Raw genomic sequence first — 17,574 nt, 5'->3', positions numbered from 1 at the left:
GGTGGATACATTCAAATCCACCAGAAAGTTTTTAAAGACTTTTGTTTTTAATTACTTGTGTTTTGATTTTACTAACTTCTTATTCCGCACTTTGCAAATCAAACACTTATATATTATTAAGTTAGAACATTTTATAATTCGTGAAAAAGGTTTAAGAATTTCATTTAACCCCCCTTCTGTAATTCTTGTTGCATTGTTAGGGACTAACATTGGCTATGAAGTTTTTAGGCCAAGGTTATTATTGGCCGACAATGAAAGAAGATGCTACAAACTTTGTTAGAGTATGTGACCGATGTCAACGCTTTGCAAATTATTCATCTATGCATGTAATGCTCTTGACATCTATGATGAGTCCATGGCCGTTTGCCATGTAGGGGATCGATTTTATTGGGGAACTGCCGAAAGCTAAAGAAGAGGTCAAGTATACGGTTGTTGCAGTTGGTTACTTCACTAAGTGGGCCAAGCCCATGCCAATAGCGACCATCCCTGCTAAAAAAATCAAAGACTTTGTATTTAACTCTATTGTGTGTAGATTTGGGATCCCTTACAATTTTGTCTTTGACAACGGGAAGCAGTTTGATAGCAAGGAGTTGCAGCAGTTATGTGAGGATTTGAAAATTAAGAAGGAATTTGTGGCAGTGTATCACCCGCAGAGTAATGGACAAACTGAAGCAGTCAACAAGATCATAAAATACACTCTCAAGTCCAAGCTAGAGGAATATAAAGGAAATTGGCCTAAAGAGCTCCCAAAGGTCCTATGTCTTATAACAGGACTCCGAGGTCCACCATAGGAGAATCTCCTTTTATGCTCACTTACGGATATGAGTCTATGGTTCCCATAGAAGTTAGTTCGGGATCGCTCCGTAGGGATCTTATGCAGAAGGAGATGCTGAGGTTAATCAAAGGCTTCACTTGAATCTCATGGAAGAAGCAAGGGAGAACTCTCAGTTAAGGATTGCAGCGTACATGAATGCGCATTGAGGTACTACAACAAGAAAGTGAAGGGAAAATAGCTGAAAGTGGGAGTTCTAGTGCTCAGGAAAGTGATACCAAACACAAAGAATCCTCAGCATGGAGTGTTTGGAGCTAATTAGAAAGGACCATACAAGATCAAAGAAATATTGTGGAAAGGAACCTATCATCTTGAAGACTTGGAAGGAAAGCTTGTTCCACGAGCATGAAATACGGAACATCTTCGAAAGTATTATCAGTAAGGCGCGACTGCGGTCCCTTACTGTATTATTATTTATATTTACAGTTAATTTGAGTAGGGTTGTGCCCGAATAGTAGACTAGAAGCAATAAAATTCCTCCTAGCCTAGGGGTAGTGCATGTACTATTCTACCTTAGAACTAGTTGAAGGATCACATTTTTGAATAAGTTCCCACAGAGCATAGTAGCTAGGGGACCGGTGCACTTTTGACACTGGAGCGCATTATTAATAAAGACTTTGAAAATTTTCTCACTTCTTAATAGTTATTATTTGTTGGATCTTGATTGCTTTCATCTAGGCATTATATGTGGTGGAGAATTTCAAACAACTGTAACTACAACAGCTAGACAAAATGTTTAGAAAATGCATTACGGTGTGTCCTCAAATGAAGACGCGTAGAAGAGTTACAGGTTTTACTTAAAAAATGATAGCTTATTTGTAAAGAATGATGACGTGTCCTGAAAGATAGACGCGCCCACTGCAAAATAAGTTCTGAATTTGTTGGCTCAAATACTCCAAGAATATGTTAGACGCGTCCATACAAAATGACGCATCCTCGTAATACACTTGTATCAAATTATGATTAAATATAATGAGTAAAATAGAGGAATATACCCCCTGAAAGGAGGACACACCCTCCTAATACAACACTTAACTTATAGTGTTAAGAAGATGGCATAAGTTGACTTATATACAAGGAAAACAAGCAATGTTATGAGGGGAAGTGTTGGATGTAACTCTAAGGAAAGACGTGCCCTCATTGGGAGAAATATTCTAGAGGTAATCTTATGAAAAAGGTAAAGCGTCTTGAGTTGAAGACGCGCCAACATATGACATGTAAAGTAAAATTATGATAATTCTATGGCATATTTGAATGCAGGAGCATGATAAACATGAAGAAAATAGAATAAAAGAAAACATACATGAAAATAATACAAGGTATAAAGCCTTGAGAATATTATCATCCAAAATATCCATAGAAAAAGCTAAGTCATAAAATTATAAATTGCAAGGCTTAAAGGGACCTGCACCCATAATTATTCATGAATATTCCATATAAAGATAGGACACGTCCTAGAATGGAGGCGCATCCTGCTATTTGTCTTGAGGAGATTGATGAGGTTGAGTTTGAAGTGGTGAGGGTGGTGGAGACGCGTCCTCTTCTACCAAGCCTAGAGAAATCCTTTTGCTTTTTATGGAATCTGCAGCTCTAACTTTGAATTCATAGCTTTAGTCATTTTTCTAATAAGACAAAGTTTGCATCTTATGTATGATCAAAATCAAACTTATCCAAGTATCCATCTATATGTAACTCAGAAATATGTTTTTCATTAATATGGCTTAACGATAATGTTAGAGGTAATGTTTGATTTGAGTCATCTTAGAACATATAAATTGTTAACTAATTGTGCAACATTGTAAGCCTTATCATTAAAATAGAATAAACAACTATTGTTTATTTAATTAAAATGAAAACCTTTCTTATATTGACAAGAAATTGATATAATGTATCCGCTAAAGGCAAGCACGTAATAACAATTTATCAAGTTCTCAATCTCGCCTTATGGGAAAAAATAGGTGTCGAGTTCCTTCAACTAGAGCAACAACTTTTGCTCCAATTCTAACTCGATACCTGAAGCTTGACCATTGTTGGTCTTCTTCTTTAGATCTTCCAAACAAGCTCGACAATTTAACTTCCGAACATCTAGTTATTTCCACAGAAGTGACAATCATCTCCTCTAGCAATACCACTATCAGGCTTTTGAAGCCCTTTGGGATTGGACTTTGGTTTTGCACCGAATAAAATCAAATCTTCACCTTGCATGTCCACTTTCCTTTCCCATTTGCATTTCATGTGTACACCATCAATATGGACGTAGTTCATGCCTTTACCATGTTATTTTTAGCGGTTCTAAACATGCCTAACAACTCAATGAGTGTTTTGTCTATCTCATTCCTTTTGTTCTTAACAAACTGAGAATAGAAGTTGTTCAAAGATTGTTTGATCAAATCAAGCTGAGTCTCTAAACCATTCTTGAAACCCAAAATATCAAGATACTTATACCTATCATCTTTAGAACATGTGGTCCAAACGGATATCATTCTCCGATTAATGCAAAAGTATAGTGCCTTATTATTGTCATATCTTTCTGATGAGCCTATCCTTCAAACATCCTTTGAAGGTGCTCAATTACATCATAAGCATCACTATGCTCTTGTTGTTTCTAAAGCTCAGCACTTAAAATTACAAGCATGAGACATGAAATATCAGTTGCATAATTAATTTGCTTCTGGTGAGCATTTTGTTCAGCACATATTTCATTCTCAGCTAGAAGAAATAAGTGAGGGGTTTGAGTGACATCCTTGAACCTGAGGACAATCCTCAAGTTCCCACGTTAGTTGAGGAAATTATTTCATGTCAACTTGTCCTTCTCAAGGACTATTACATAGAGAAGTTATTTGTGTTATTGTCATTTGATATCTATAATATTAAAATGCATAAAATGAATTAGTCTATAGATGATCATTAAATTATGTTCAAGTGATTATTCATATATATTCACAATATGTATCTCTCACTATTTTTATCAAATTAATAGCCCTAACTATTAATTCGGAAATAATATCTTATATATCCTTTCTAGTGATCCAAGATCCATATTTCACCATGTGTTAGGTCAGCTTTGGCTTTTCTCCTAAAACATGATTATTTAGGTAGACAACATTTGTCGACTATATCAATTATATAACTCTTTGATAACTTGGTGGAACAATATTTGTTCATATTTATATAATAAATCTCGCCAAACTCTATGCCTCTAAGTTCACAATCCTATTGTGGTAACTTAGTTAAGTCAAACCCAATAGTCAAAAAGTATCAATATACTACAACACATCTCCCACGATAGATGTGAGTACTTCGCTTTGGCGAACCCACTCCTTATCGATCTAGGGGTTAACACATTGGACTCACTGGAAGGCATCTGGTCAACTTAATATTAACTTTAGGGTTTTGTTAATTTTATAATGATCATGATCCCATCATAAAGAGATTCCCAATTTTTCTTTGAATAATATACTTCAAATCAATATTCATCAATGGTTTGATTTTCAGGTAATGAGGGAGTCAAAACAGTCTCGCTTAAAACCCACAACCTTACAAGTTCAATGAACTCGCTTTTGACAAAGTTGCCCCATATCGGAAATAAAGAAGATTAGTATTTTATTCTGTGTTTCATAAACACGAGAATCTCATAATCAATTTCTTATTTTAAAATATTGAATCGTTACAGATTTTATCTTGTTTAGCAAGCATGGCATGGGTGTCATATTTAATACATACATCCTTAATCTAATTAAGCATGCATCATTAAACTACTCTACACATACATTCATCATATGAGCATATACATGTAAAGTGCAATAAAGTAAATGTGGTTAGTTATGTCTTCATCCTATGTGATCTTCATCAAGCTAATGACAAAGATCTAGGTCAATCTAAGGTGAAAAATAAATACAAATTACATGTCTTCTTTCTTGAGTTGTCTCTTCCTTGTATTAGTTCCTTGGATGGCCTCCATGTGAGATTACCCTTCCTTGATATTAAATCTCCATGTCTTCATATACATTACTGTTAGGGTAAAAACATGCGTTAAAATTACACGCAAGTATACACGTCCACAAGTAGTATAAGATATAAATTAGATTCCACTACAAGAAAAAGGTGAATAGACATCATATGTTAGACATCGGTCGAATGTGCCACCGATGTCTAAACTGTTATAGACATCATCCCACGAAAATGCGATGTCTATGTTGTTAATAGACATCGCTTTATTTAGAACCGATGTCCATATTTTGAAAAAAAATGAACACAGCAAAGCCCCTTTTCTTTCCCTCCTTAGCCAATTTTCCCCCCTTAACGAATTCACTATCCCTCTCTTCAGACAAATTAATTAAAAAAATCTAAACTAAAAACTAAAAATTGCTCTCTCTCTCTCTCAAACTCTCTCTCCCTCGTCAATCTCTCTCAAACCCTCTCTCCCGTCACCGGTTCTCTCCCACCCAAACTCTCTCTCCCTCTCTCTCACTCTCTCTCACTCACCATCTCTCTCTCATCTGTCTCAACCTCTCTCTAAAACACACAAACTGTCTCTCTCTCTCTCGCTCTCAAACTCTCACCGGAGTCTCGCCGTTGTTTTGCCATGGTCTCGGTCGTACTCTCTCCGATCTCTCGCCGCTGCTGCAATCTACTCAACCAAAGCAACTGCGCTCACTCTTTGTACTCTCACATTTGCACTCAAATTAGGTTTATTTCTCCTCCTTTTTAATTTTATAAACTTGAATTAACCTGCATGTTAACCATTAATTTAGAATTTTGAAAACCCTGGATTTGAAAATTGTGTGTTTTTTAAATTGAAACCCTAGATTTGAAAATTGGGGGTTTTTTAAATTGAAACCCTAATTTATACTAGGTTGATGTTGCTCTGTAATTATCTTGTTGCTTGTAAATTTTGGTTTTGATTTTACATTTGTTTAATTTTAATTGTGCTTAATTGTATCTCTCTGTTTTGACATCTGTAATTACTTATAGGATAATTGTATTTTAATTGTATCTCTCTGTTTTTCAGTGTTGTTCTGTTAGCAATAAATTAGGATAGTGGTACAAAAATATTGATAACAATTTTGTCAATTGTTATCCTAATTCATTATAAATGATTATCAAATTTCTTACGTTAAAATATAATCTTGTTAATGCTAGTATTCATTTTGTTATAATCTTATATTTTGAGTTAATTTTCTTAAAGTCTATAATTTACAAGGTTTGATCATATTGAGTTAATTCATCTGTGAACTGATTTGAGCATATTCAAACCAGTCCAAGAAAAAAAATGGTCCTTGATAATGCAATTCTCGGTTTGGCAAGTAGACTTTTTGGTATTTATCACCACTCTATCTAGGAGTATCAAGTCTTTTCCTTGGTCTGTTGACTGCTGCATATGGGGGAGTTGGCTGGCAGTTTTTACAATCTGAGATCCATATGAACAGAACATGCGACATTTTTTATTGACTCATGTAAATTCTAATTGGGTGAAGTTCGTGTGAAATTTTGCAGGTATTTCTTTTTCAGAAAGCTGCTGTTTATAAGTGTAACATGGCTGGAAAGCCAGCTACTGTAACCCGTGTTGTTGATAGCATGACTGGCAATCTAAGGTCAACTCGTGCAGAAGCAACTGATGTTGCTAATGTTGTGTTATATGGTAACTCATTCTTTCTGCTTCCTTCAGGGGTTATATATCGGATGGTTACTGATTTTTCTAATACTGTCTTGGTTGTATAAACTATTTATTTATCGGATTCTTAGTTTGTATCATGTGGTGTCTTATGGTTATCCTTTGTTTTGTAGGGTTTATATATTAGGTTTATTATTTATATCCATAATAGTTTAACTACTATTTTAGTATGTTATTTATAGTCATTTTAGTCTCAAAGAGTTAAAAAAAATTGAAATTTTTTTTTTATAATTTTTCAGGAAGTGATGCAATTCTTCTTGGTGTTGAAACCCTACGTGGGTTGTATCCTGTTGAGACAATCTCAATTGTTGGAAAAATTTATGCCGAGGTATGTTTAGGTCGATCAAGATAATCTACTGCAACTCACATATCTGAGTTAACTTAGTTGTCATCTTAAATCTCGTAACTCTTACAATGAACAAGTACTATCCCTTTGTTGTGTCAAATATTCACATTATTCATTTTGATAAACTGTTTAAATGCTAATGTTTTAGTATTACATACATGATCACTTTCATCAGTTTAAAAATAGTCCTGATTTTTGGACCTGTATGTTGTTGGTTCATAAAGTAGAGTTTTTTTTGTTTTATACAGCTGGATGTAAGAATGCTAAATATCTTCTTACTTGATAGATATCTATTTTTAAGAATTAATGTAAGTTATCTCTGTTACTAACATCTGGATGGGATGGTTTGTTGTTGATCACTTCTTTGGTACAACAGGCAGAGAAGGTCTTCAATCAAGACATGTATTTGAAGAAGACTGTCAAATATGTTGGAGAACCAATGACACATTTGGAATCCATTGCTTCGTCAGTGGTAAATTCTCTAAGAAAAGTGATTTTAGTAGTATATATATTTTATGCTGCAACAAATGTTGCTACAATGATGATTAAGAATCAAGTGCTATTGATGAAATAGTTGCAAGTAGAAAGAATAATTTAAAGGTTGCTTATTTATTGGTATAGGTACGGGCCGCCATCAAAGTGAAGGCATCTGTTATCATTTGTTTAACTTCATCTGGCCGGGGTGCAAGGTATTTGATGGGTTTTCCAGTATGAACATGTATTTGTTAATAGATTGCAAAATAAGAATATTGCATTTGCATGCACAGAATATGATGGTCAGTTTACAACCGAATATAAGATTATTACATTTGCATGCACAGATTAATCGCAAAATATCGTCCAACAATACCCAATTTGTCAGTCGTTATCCCAAGGCTCAAGACAAATCAATTGCGGTGGAGTTTTAGTGGTGCATTTGAGGTAGGCTCCTTGCTCAAGTCTATATCTGCTCCTTGCCAGTTTTAGATTTTTGCACTTTTCATATATCTAATGAAATTGAACTTGAAAGTTTTATAAAAATTAGAATCATCTCTCAAGTATCGTATGTAAATTTTATCATTGAAATTAGTGGGTCTTGTTTTTACAAATGGTGTGTAAATTAAATTGACTAAGGACCAATCTGAGAATTGCGATAGAGCTATTTGAATTTGCATTTTATGCCTTTTGGAATGGATTTGATTCTTAACTTGTGTAAATTATAAAGGTAAAGTGTTTGCTAATCTTTCTAAAATTCGCATATTGTTTATTTCTTGGCCATCTTTCCAATATGATTAGAGTTTAATACAATTATATTGCATTCAATCATGGGAAGCTTTTGATTGCAATGGTATAGTCACCCCAGGTTGTGAGGTTGTGAGTTCGATTCTCGCTCATCCCGAATTTTAATGAGAATGGATACTACTTATTAGCTTATATAAGCTACACCAAAAAAATCACTGAAAGATTCCAACACGGGTATTGCAGCTTTAAAATCTAGTCATGCCACTTTAATTTGTCAACTTTTAAATCTAGTCTTGCTACTTTAATTAGTTCTGTACCTCCTTCTCTCATGTTCTGTTGGCTTACTAGTGTACTTGTGTTATATCTGGTTTAATGCATTAATATGCCTTTATCTACCATTAGTGGGGTTAATATCTAATTTATCAAGGCCTTAGTGCAGTACTTAGTTTGACTGAGCTTCTTACCAATATTATGTTATGTTTTGTTCTACATTCAACTATAAGTATGTGGTTAGAAATCTCAAGGAAAATAGAAGTATTATAACCATTGTTGGGAAACAGAATTAATAATATAGCGTCTCCTTTCAGGCTGAATCGACTGGTGCAACAAATGAGTATGTACTGAAGGTCGCACTTGATCATGGGAAGTCCGCTGGAGTCATAAAATCCCATAATAGGGTTGTGGTCTGCCAAAAAGTGGGGGATACATCTATGGTCAAGATTATCGAGCTTGAAGACTAATATGTTTGTATTAACCTTGCTTAAGATTACTATACCGACCAATTTTGAAAATGTAACTTTCGGCAGCATATAAGAAAGGTGTTGAGAACTTTGGTATAGCCAGCCATGCCAATTACCACTACCTTCATATAGTATGATCTGGGAAACTTTTCCTTACATTGATGTTTCGTTTGTTTATTTGGCTTTACCAAGGCAACAATGTTTTCCTCTTTGAAGCGGGAATTTTCGTATTCAGGCCAGGGCTTTTGGGTCTTCAAGATACTAAATGTAACATAAATATTGATATGATATTCAAAATATTGCACATTATATATAATTTGATACTTTTATTGATTAGCAGACATCTTCCTTGAATGTGTAATCTGAACATTCCAGTTAAGGTTGAATATAAATAAAAAGATGATGTTGAAAACAGGTATAGACATCAGGAAAAAATGATGTATAAACAATACATATAAATCAGTTTTAAAATAATAAAATCGATGTATTTATACACATAGACATCGTCCAAAACCGATGTTTAACATCTTAATCAATATCGCTTTTTTGTAAATAAAACTGATGTCTATATAGAAAAAGACATCGCCTAAAAGTGATGTCTAAGATGCAATAACACATCAGTTTTGTTTTTTAAAAAATGATGTCTTTAAGTCAGTAGACATCGCCCAAAACCGATGTCTAATATTTCTTTGGACATCAGTTTTTTTAAAAAAAAACCGATGTCTAACAGCTTAAAGACATCGTTTTTAGGCGATGTTTAAGGTATTCTTAGACATCAAAACTGATTTAAAAACTGATGTCTAAACCTTTTTTTGTTGCGTTAGCAATTGTTCAATGGCTTATACTTGATGTAATTATCATATAAAAATAATATAGTTTAACACATTTTATAAAAAATAGGATCTCAGACATCAGAAAATTACTATAAAACTGATGTTTATGTTAGTACAGACATCGATTTCTGGCCGATGTCTAGAATAGACATCGGCGACTAAGACATCGGTCAAAGAACACAAAGACATCGGCCAAAAACCGATGTCTATTAGCTTTTTTCTTGTAGTGTTCGTTCCCACAGGGACTGGTTTAGGTTAATTTTAGATTATACACCTATGAAATAATGTATGGTTATCGTTCAATGCTAAGACAAGTAATAAATTGAGTGTTGATTTAACTAAGAGATTATACTAAATAGCATTAACTAAGAGAATTAAAGTTGAATTAATTATATCAGAATAAACATGGGATTCTAACTTCATTAAATACTTCATTCAAAATCACTGTTCTTAACCTTAGCATGCAATGTCGATGACAACCAATCAGATAACACGAAACTAGTAAACGCCAACTTTCATTGTACGAATACCCTACTACCAGACATCCAAAAAAGAGATAGAAGCTGAATAGACACCAATTATGTTGAGACCCTATATGTCTATAGAATTTGATAACATAAAGGTTTAATGCATAAGTTATCTATGGTGATTACATAGGACAAGTAAAATGGTTAAAATTATCTATGAATCATGCATAACAATTATACATGAACCTATGCTAGCATGAGAAATTCTAAATCTCTATATTCATTGTCGCTTCAATAGAGATTAACACGCTATCTTATATGTTAGCTATGCACATAAGACGAATAAGCACAACCAATACTAAGATATCAATCAATCACCACACACCAAGATATCAAAATAATTAACTATAGAAATCCATAGGTAAATCTGTTAGAAACCCACGATAACGCTTAGTTCATAACCGAACTCATTGTCATCATGGGTTCCAATGAAAACATGATAATAAACAATATAAGAGTACTAGGGTTCAAAGATAAATCGAAAACAAGCATCCAAGTATCAACTATATTGAAGAATACAAAAGTCTTCTTCAACTTAGTCATCTTGTGCTCTTCTAGGTCTTCGTATGGCTCTCATTTGTCTCCTTGTTGTTAAAAACATCTTTTAATTGGTATATATAAGCCCCTAGTGGACCTGGACCCTCAAAATCATCAAATTCTACTAAAAATCAGGATTCCGGGGCAAAAAGGGCGGGGCAGCCATGCTCAAATCAGCGCGGGCGTGCTGTTTTTTTGGCAGAAAGTCGGCGTGGCCGCGCTGGTTTTGGGGGGCGGCCGCGCAGGATTTCTGGATTTTTCTGCTGATTCTTTTTTGGCTGTATCTTGAGTTCTGCTTGTCAAAATTAGGCGATTCAACTGCCCACGCGAAGCTAAAGAGATTCTATTCAACTTGAGAATGGCCTAGGCTTCCAATTCTGACCTCTTTTCAACATATTTCAATAAAAAACTTCTTTCTTCCTTCAACTACTGCTTGCAATGTAATAACACAAAAACACATCAAAAATACCAGTAACTTGAGTCCAAAACACCAACTTAAGCCTGAAATAAAGCGTTCCAAGTAGATATAAAATCCACTTATCACACCCCCAAACTTGAATCGATGTTTGTCCTCACGCATAAACAGACTCAAATCTATAAAATAAACCTTATGCATGAATACAACTACGTGAATGCAACTAAATGACAATGTAATCGGTCCCCTCAGAACAACCATAATCAAATGAATAAGTCAATGCCTCTAAGAATGCAATAACTCTAAACAAAGTTCGGATAAATCTCACAAATCAACTCACAAACTAGAAACATGTGTGTGTGGAATGCTTAATAGAAATACTCTCGATACTAGATCAATAAGCATAACTTATCTATCATCAAAATAATCACAAGTTTATAACTAGAATAGACGTTAAACGCATAATGACTCACAACACCTTCATTTTATTAGAGTTATACAAGGATTCATGCTATTATTGAACACATAACACATAATAAAAATGCTTATTTGATCGTGCAATGAATGAGGTCCCAAAAGACTTATACAATGATACCCATGTAGCGAGCGTTAGGTTAGCGAATCCCAGACTATGAAAAGCCTTAGGTCACTAGGCACAAAGTCCCCTAAGAACTTAATAACTCGAGTATTAAAGAGCTCACCCTTGATCAAATTATGCATAAACACATTTTTTTTCTTTCTTTTTTTTCTTTTTTTTCAACGATTTCTGAATGAGTGCGTTTCACTCCATCTCATTCAACCCTAGACTACTCATAAAAATATGAGTCGGCTTTACTAGCCATTTGACGCCTAGCCTTATTCACAACTAGCAATGAAATCCAAGTTTTTCTCCAATTTAAATTTCAGTGTTCCTACGTCATTACGAGAATACCACAACTTCTAGATATAAACAAGTGATTAAATCTCAATAAATAAACAAGTATAATCATGATATAGCTCAAAAGCAAACCTATAAGACTTGTGAAAATAAAAAAAATTCTGGCATGCAAATTAATTCATTAGGACTTAAACAACCTTCTATTCGTTATCACCACACTCAAATTAACATCAACTTATCAGATAACAATAGCTCAACCTAAGGGATCATGTTATTTGCATGCACATGCAACTAAATGAACTCACATAAAAACACGAAAAAATGTCCTATATGAATAATCATGCAAAAATATGAATGAAATACAACTAAACATGCAACATGAATCTATATGAATCTATATGGACATACACAAAATAATCCTTACATTATCACCCCCAAACTTAAAATTTTTAATGTCCTCATTGAAGGTAATAATAAGGATTTCAGGCATACCTTGTTAGCGGGAGGATCACCCTCCCCGGGTGGAGGATCAGGTGGCTAATCAACCTCGACACCAGTGTCTCGGAAAACAGGATCGAGAGTGTATGTCAAATCTTCAGCAAAATTTCGGTGGATGTCATGCATGGACTCAATACGTCGAATCAACCTTCTATACTGCTCATCACCAAGACCAAACCTATCAACTATCTGTGGTGCACGAGAGGGACCATCTGTACGTACGGGAGGAACCGGCCGGTCACCCTTTAGATTATCATAGATATATTCTAACCCCTTGTCAGAGGGTGCACCTAAGAATGCATAACTCGAGTGATCTGGCAGTGGGTTGAGCTCAAGTGTGGGAGCTTTTTCAATCGATGGTTCGAGACGCTCCTGAGAAATTTTCAGCTCTGCTAACCCAATAGAATCGAATGGCATATCCAACTTCCTCTTCCACAGAGGTGCATTCAAAACCTGCAGTTGCTCTGCTCCTTCTTCATCTTCAATAACTGATTCCCTTATTAAGGATCTCTCTAAGGTATCTGACTTTGGCAATTACTCAAGCTCCGAATTCACGACAGAGTTGACCCACTCTACTTTAAAGCATTGCTCTTTATCTGTGGGTAACTGTATTGCCTTGAACACACTAAAAGTGACCTTCTGATCTTGAACCTTCATCGTAAGCTCTCATTTTTGCATATCGATCATAGTTCGGCCTATAGCCAAGAATGGTCTTCCTAAGATAATGGGAATCTTCTTATCCTCCTCAAAGTCTAGAATGATGAAATCAGCAGGGAAGATGAGCTTATCCACCTTAACCAAGATATCCTCAACTACTCCTCGCGGATAAGTGATGGAACGATCAGCCAACTACAAAGACATGTTCACAGGTTTTGGATCAGGTAGTCCAAGTTTCTTGAGAACTGACAAGGGCATCAGATTGATGCTTGCTCCCAAGTCACACAAACACTTGTTGAATGATAGATTGCCAATGGTGCAAGGTATCGTGAAGACAATTGTTGATCATCCAATCAGGCATGCCATGCTGAGGACACTTTCTCAGCATCTTCTTGTAGCACTCCCAAGGCTCACACAAAGATTCTCCTGATTTCTGCGCAAATTGAGTAAGAGCATTCCTGATTGCAACTGTCTTTGCCATAGGGAAGAATTTAGTAAGAAACTTCTGAGCAAGATCTTCCCAAGTAGTGATAGAACCTGCTGGTAGAGAATGCAACCAGCACTTAGCTTTATCCCTCAGAGAGAATGGAAAAAGCCTCAGCTTTATAGTATCTTTAGAAATATTGTTGAACTTGAAAATGTCACAGATCTCGATGAAATCTCTAGTATGCATGTTGGGATCTTCCGTTGGAGCACCCCCAAACTATACTGAATTCTGTACCATCTAAATTATGCCAGGCTTGATCTCAAAGGTATTAGTTGTGATAGCAGGCCTGACAATGCTAGATTGAATGTCTTTGATCTTTGGTTGAGAATAATCCATCAACGCTTTTGTTGCTGCTAGTTCTCCCATTGCAATAAAAACTAGAGTACCTGAAACACACATGAAAGGCATATGTCATAGCCCACTCGTTTATTCGAGTATTTAACTCAACTCAAATAAGAATGTAATAAGTAAATAGTGGATCTATCATCAGAGAGATCTCACAATGTAACATCTGTCAAAGAATAAAGAAACATTGTTCATCTGCAGACTTGAAGATTCACTGGAAGAAGTTCAAGAATTTGATCATGCCTCAGTGATATAAATCAAGATCGTGGATTTAATCAAGTGACAGAGATCTCGTCAAGGTATCATTTATTACAAGGATTCAATCAGAATATCGAAGTCAAGACATGAAGAAACGTCACGGAAGTTAGTCACTCATGAACCAGACTGTACATCGAGTGTCAGCATTGAAGTGACGGAATTGATTCATAAGTCTCAGTGACTTTCAGAAGATTGTCAGAAGAATGGATGCTGCTCAGGGTTAGTATTAATTCTCTATTAATTAATTAAGTCATATAATTTAATTAAGAAAATAAATTATATCTGCAAAGATTAATTTATTGATTAATTGAATTAAATTGATTAATTAATTTAGAATTAATATTAAGGATTTACAAGATTTTAATTAGTTTAAAATCTGCTTAAATTCAGCAAGACAATTCATTTGAACTAGTATGACAATCGGTATGACAATTGATAGTCATACCGAAAGTCATGCCAATACATTTAATTGTCTTATTAGAATTTATGTTTAGATTAAAATATGTTATTAATTCAGCAAGACAATTTATTTGAACTAATATGACAATCGGTATGACAATCAATAGTCATACCGAATGTCTTGCTAGCTCATTTTAATAGTCTTGCTAGTTGTAAATTTTGTCACACCGAAAGTCTTGCTGGCCAAAGAGATTGTCATGCCAGTACATTTTTACATTCGGTTGTTTGATAAAAAGAAGCAGAAGTCTGTTACATTAAAAATATAGCAATCAAACAGAACAAAAAAAACTCAAGAACAAAAGCAAAAGGAGCAGATAAAATATTTCATCTCATCTGCAACTTCAAGATCAATTTCTAGATTGTAAAGTTAAATCCAATCAACTAGAAATACTTATCTTGTTCTTGTGTATCAATCTAGCGGATTAAAATCCCTAGAACTTAATCTCAAATCGCTTTTAGCATTTGATCTTTTAATTACAAAAATAGAAAAAGTTCATGTCAAATTTATTCTAGATTTGTAATAATTGATTTGAGATTAATCCCTTGTAACCGATACCGTAGTTGTAACACCTTTCAAGTTTAATAAAAGTTTTATTTAACTTGAATTTTGTTTCACAATTTTATTCCGCATTTTATTCGATTAAACGGTATTGTTTGCATTCAACCCCCCCTTCTACAAACAAATTGGGACCTAACAATTGGTATCAGAGCCTTCTGATTAACGTACAAATCTAGATCCTAGACTTTTGTGTTTCTTTCACTTCTTGAATTTTTTATTCACTCAAAAAATTCATAATGACTACACAAAAAGTTGGAACCGTTAAAATTCTACTTTTCGATAAAGAAAATTATGTTATGTGGAAGAAGAAGATGCTACTGTTTTTACAGGTTGCTAATCCCAAATATTTGCAAGTGTTGAAGAAGGGTCCAAAAATTCCTATGGTTATGGAACCATAGGTAATAGAAAATGATGTGGTGATCACCAAAGCGAGAACTTATGTGAAGGATCCTGAGGACTTCTCTCCTGCTGAAATAGAAGAAGCTTCCCTGGATGCTAGCCTTCAATTAATCTTAGTAGATTCCCTTAATCCCCTGATGAATAGACATGTGATGAATTGTAAAGATTCCAAACATATCTGGGAAACTATTGAGATTATTAATGAAGGCACAGAGGAAGTTAGGGAGAACAAACTAGAAATCCTAACCTCTGAGTATGAATACTTTAAATCCAATCCAGGAGAAGGAATCACTGAAGTGTTTGAGAGGTACAATGCATTGATCAACAACCTGAACATTAATGGTAAATACTATTCCATCAGGGAGGTCAACAAAAAGTTCCTTTTAACACTGCCAACTCATCTCGAACACAGAATCACTGCCATAAGAGAAGCAAGAGATCTGAGTGAGATTTCTTTGGAAAGGCTCTATGGTGTGTTAAAGACTTATGAGTTGGAGCAGATTCAGCAGAAGGAAGTTTACGGGAAAGGAAGAGTGGTCAGCACGTCTACTGCTCTAGTAGCTGATGAACAACAACAACAACCACAATATCAACAACAATCTCAACAGTCAGAAAGAATGGTACAGTCTTCCAAGGTTGAAGATAATGTGATAGTAGCAGAATTTGATTCTCCTACTACAAATCAATCAGGAGATGATTATTATTCCTTAGAAGAACTGGAGCAATTGGAGGATGAGTCAATGGCCCTGATTGTCAAGAGATTCTCAAATGTCAGATTCAAAAGGAATCCCAAGTTCAAGTACAAGTCCAACTACAACAGATTCCTGAAAGGTGGATCTTCATCCTCTAACACCAGCAGTGGTGGGTATAAAACAGGGATGGTTGATCGAAGCACCATTCGATGCTTCAACTGTAATGAGTTGGGACACTTTGCCACAGAATGCAGGAAGCCAAAACAAGCTAGGAAGAACTCTTACGATTCTAATCAGAAGAGTAAATCTGAAAGGGCGTACCTGGCAAAGGGAAGAAGCTGGGATGATACTGACAGTGAAGATGAAGAAGTTGGGAATCTTGCTCTCATGGCTAGTAATGCAAGCACCTCATCGTCAAGAAAAGAGGTAAAATTTACTGATGCTGAATTAGTTTATCATCTAGGAGGTTCCTTAGATTGTGCTCGTCGTGATAATGAATTGTTAAATCAACAAATCAAAGACCTTGAGGAAGAGGTCAATGAATTAAGACTTGTGCACATTAATCAAGATAAACTAAAAGAACAAGTATCTTTTCTAGAGAATAGAGTTGACTGTTATAGACAACTCGAAAATATTCTCAAAGACAAGATCACCGGTCTTGAGGCTAAGGTTAAAGCTTACTTTAATTCTTGTTCGAAGTCCAAAGAGTTTTACAATAAGCAAGCTGTTAATCAAACACATGGAATAGGTTATGATTACAATGCTGCTATTGGAAAATTAGGCATAAACTCCCCTCCTCATGTATGTGCTAAAGGCAGGGAAGTACCACATGTGCTTAAGGGTGTTGATGAACCCCTCTATAAAGAATTAATTGCTGAACCATTTGATGAGACCTCTTTTATTATTCAAGAAGAAATCCGTGCTGAAGATAATGCTAATGGGAAAGCTGTCTTCAAGTCAAGTGTGTCAAAAGTTCTAGACAAGGTTGTGAAAGCAACTGAGACTAACTCAGACACACATGAGTTGGATAACACAAATGCCATGTCTACCATGCATAAGTTGCCTATTGTTAATCCTTCTCATAAAGCATGTGGTGTTCCTGATTGTATGTCTTGTGCTTTTAATCTGTTGTTTGCTTATTTTAATGGTAAGCATGTTTCTAATGATAAGACTACTCCTCGTCAGCATGTGAATAATAGAAAGCATGATAGGTCTAAG

The 17,574-nt window shown here is 35.0% G+C and overlaps 1 protein-coding gene and 1 non-coding gene across 2 annotated transcripts; both read left to right on the top strand.

Annotated features, from left to right (window-relative positions):
• Positions 1–251: 251 nt before the first annotated feature.
• On the top strand, positions 252–8,813 carry LOC141719441 (pyruvate kinase 1, cytosolic-like). The gene is made up of 8 exons (XM_074521816.1): positions 252–281; positions 375–752; positions 6,329–6,473; positions 6,746–6,834; positions 7,229–7,324; positions 7,474–7,541; positions 7,674–7,773; positions 8,661–8,813. Exons 1-8 carry the CDS (start codon positions 252–254, stop codon positions 8,811–8,813), a joined length of 1,059 nt encoding a protein of 352 aa, XP_074377917.1.
• Positions 8,814–13,516: 4,703 nt separating this feature from the next.
• Positions 13,517–13,623, top strand: LOC141722460 (small nucleolar RNA R71). The gene has a single exon (XR_012575478.1). It is a non-coding gene; the product is annotated as a small nucleolar RNA R71 (small nucleolar RNA).
• The last annotated feature ends 3,951 nt before the right edge of the window (positions 13,624–17,574 follow it).

This window comes from Apium graveolens, chromosome 4, assembly GCF_009905375.1.
Source record: "Apium graveolens cultivar Ventura chromosome 4, ASM990537v1, whole genome shotgun sequence".
NCBI lineage: Eukaryota > Viridiplantae > Streptophyta > Magnoliopsida > Apiales > Apiaceae > Apium > Apium graveolens.
The sequence above is the reverse complement of the archived record's forward strand: the minus strand, read 5'-3'. Positions and strand labels throughout refer to the sequence as shown.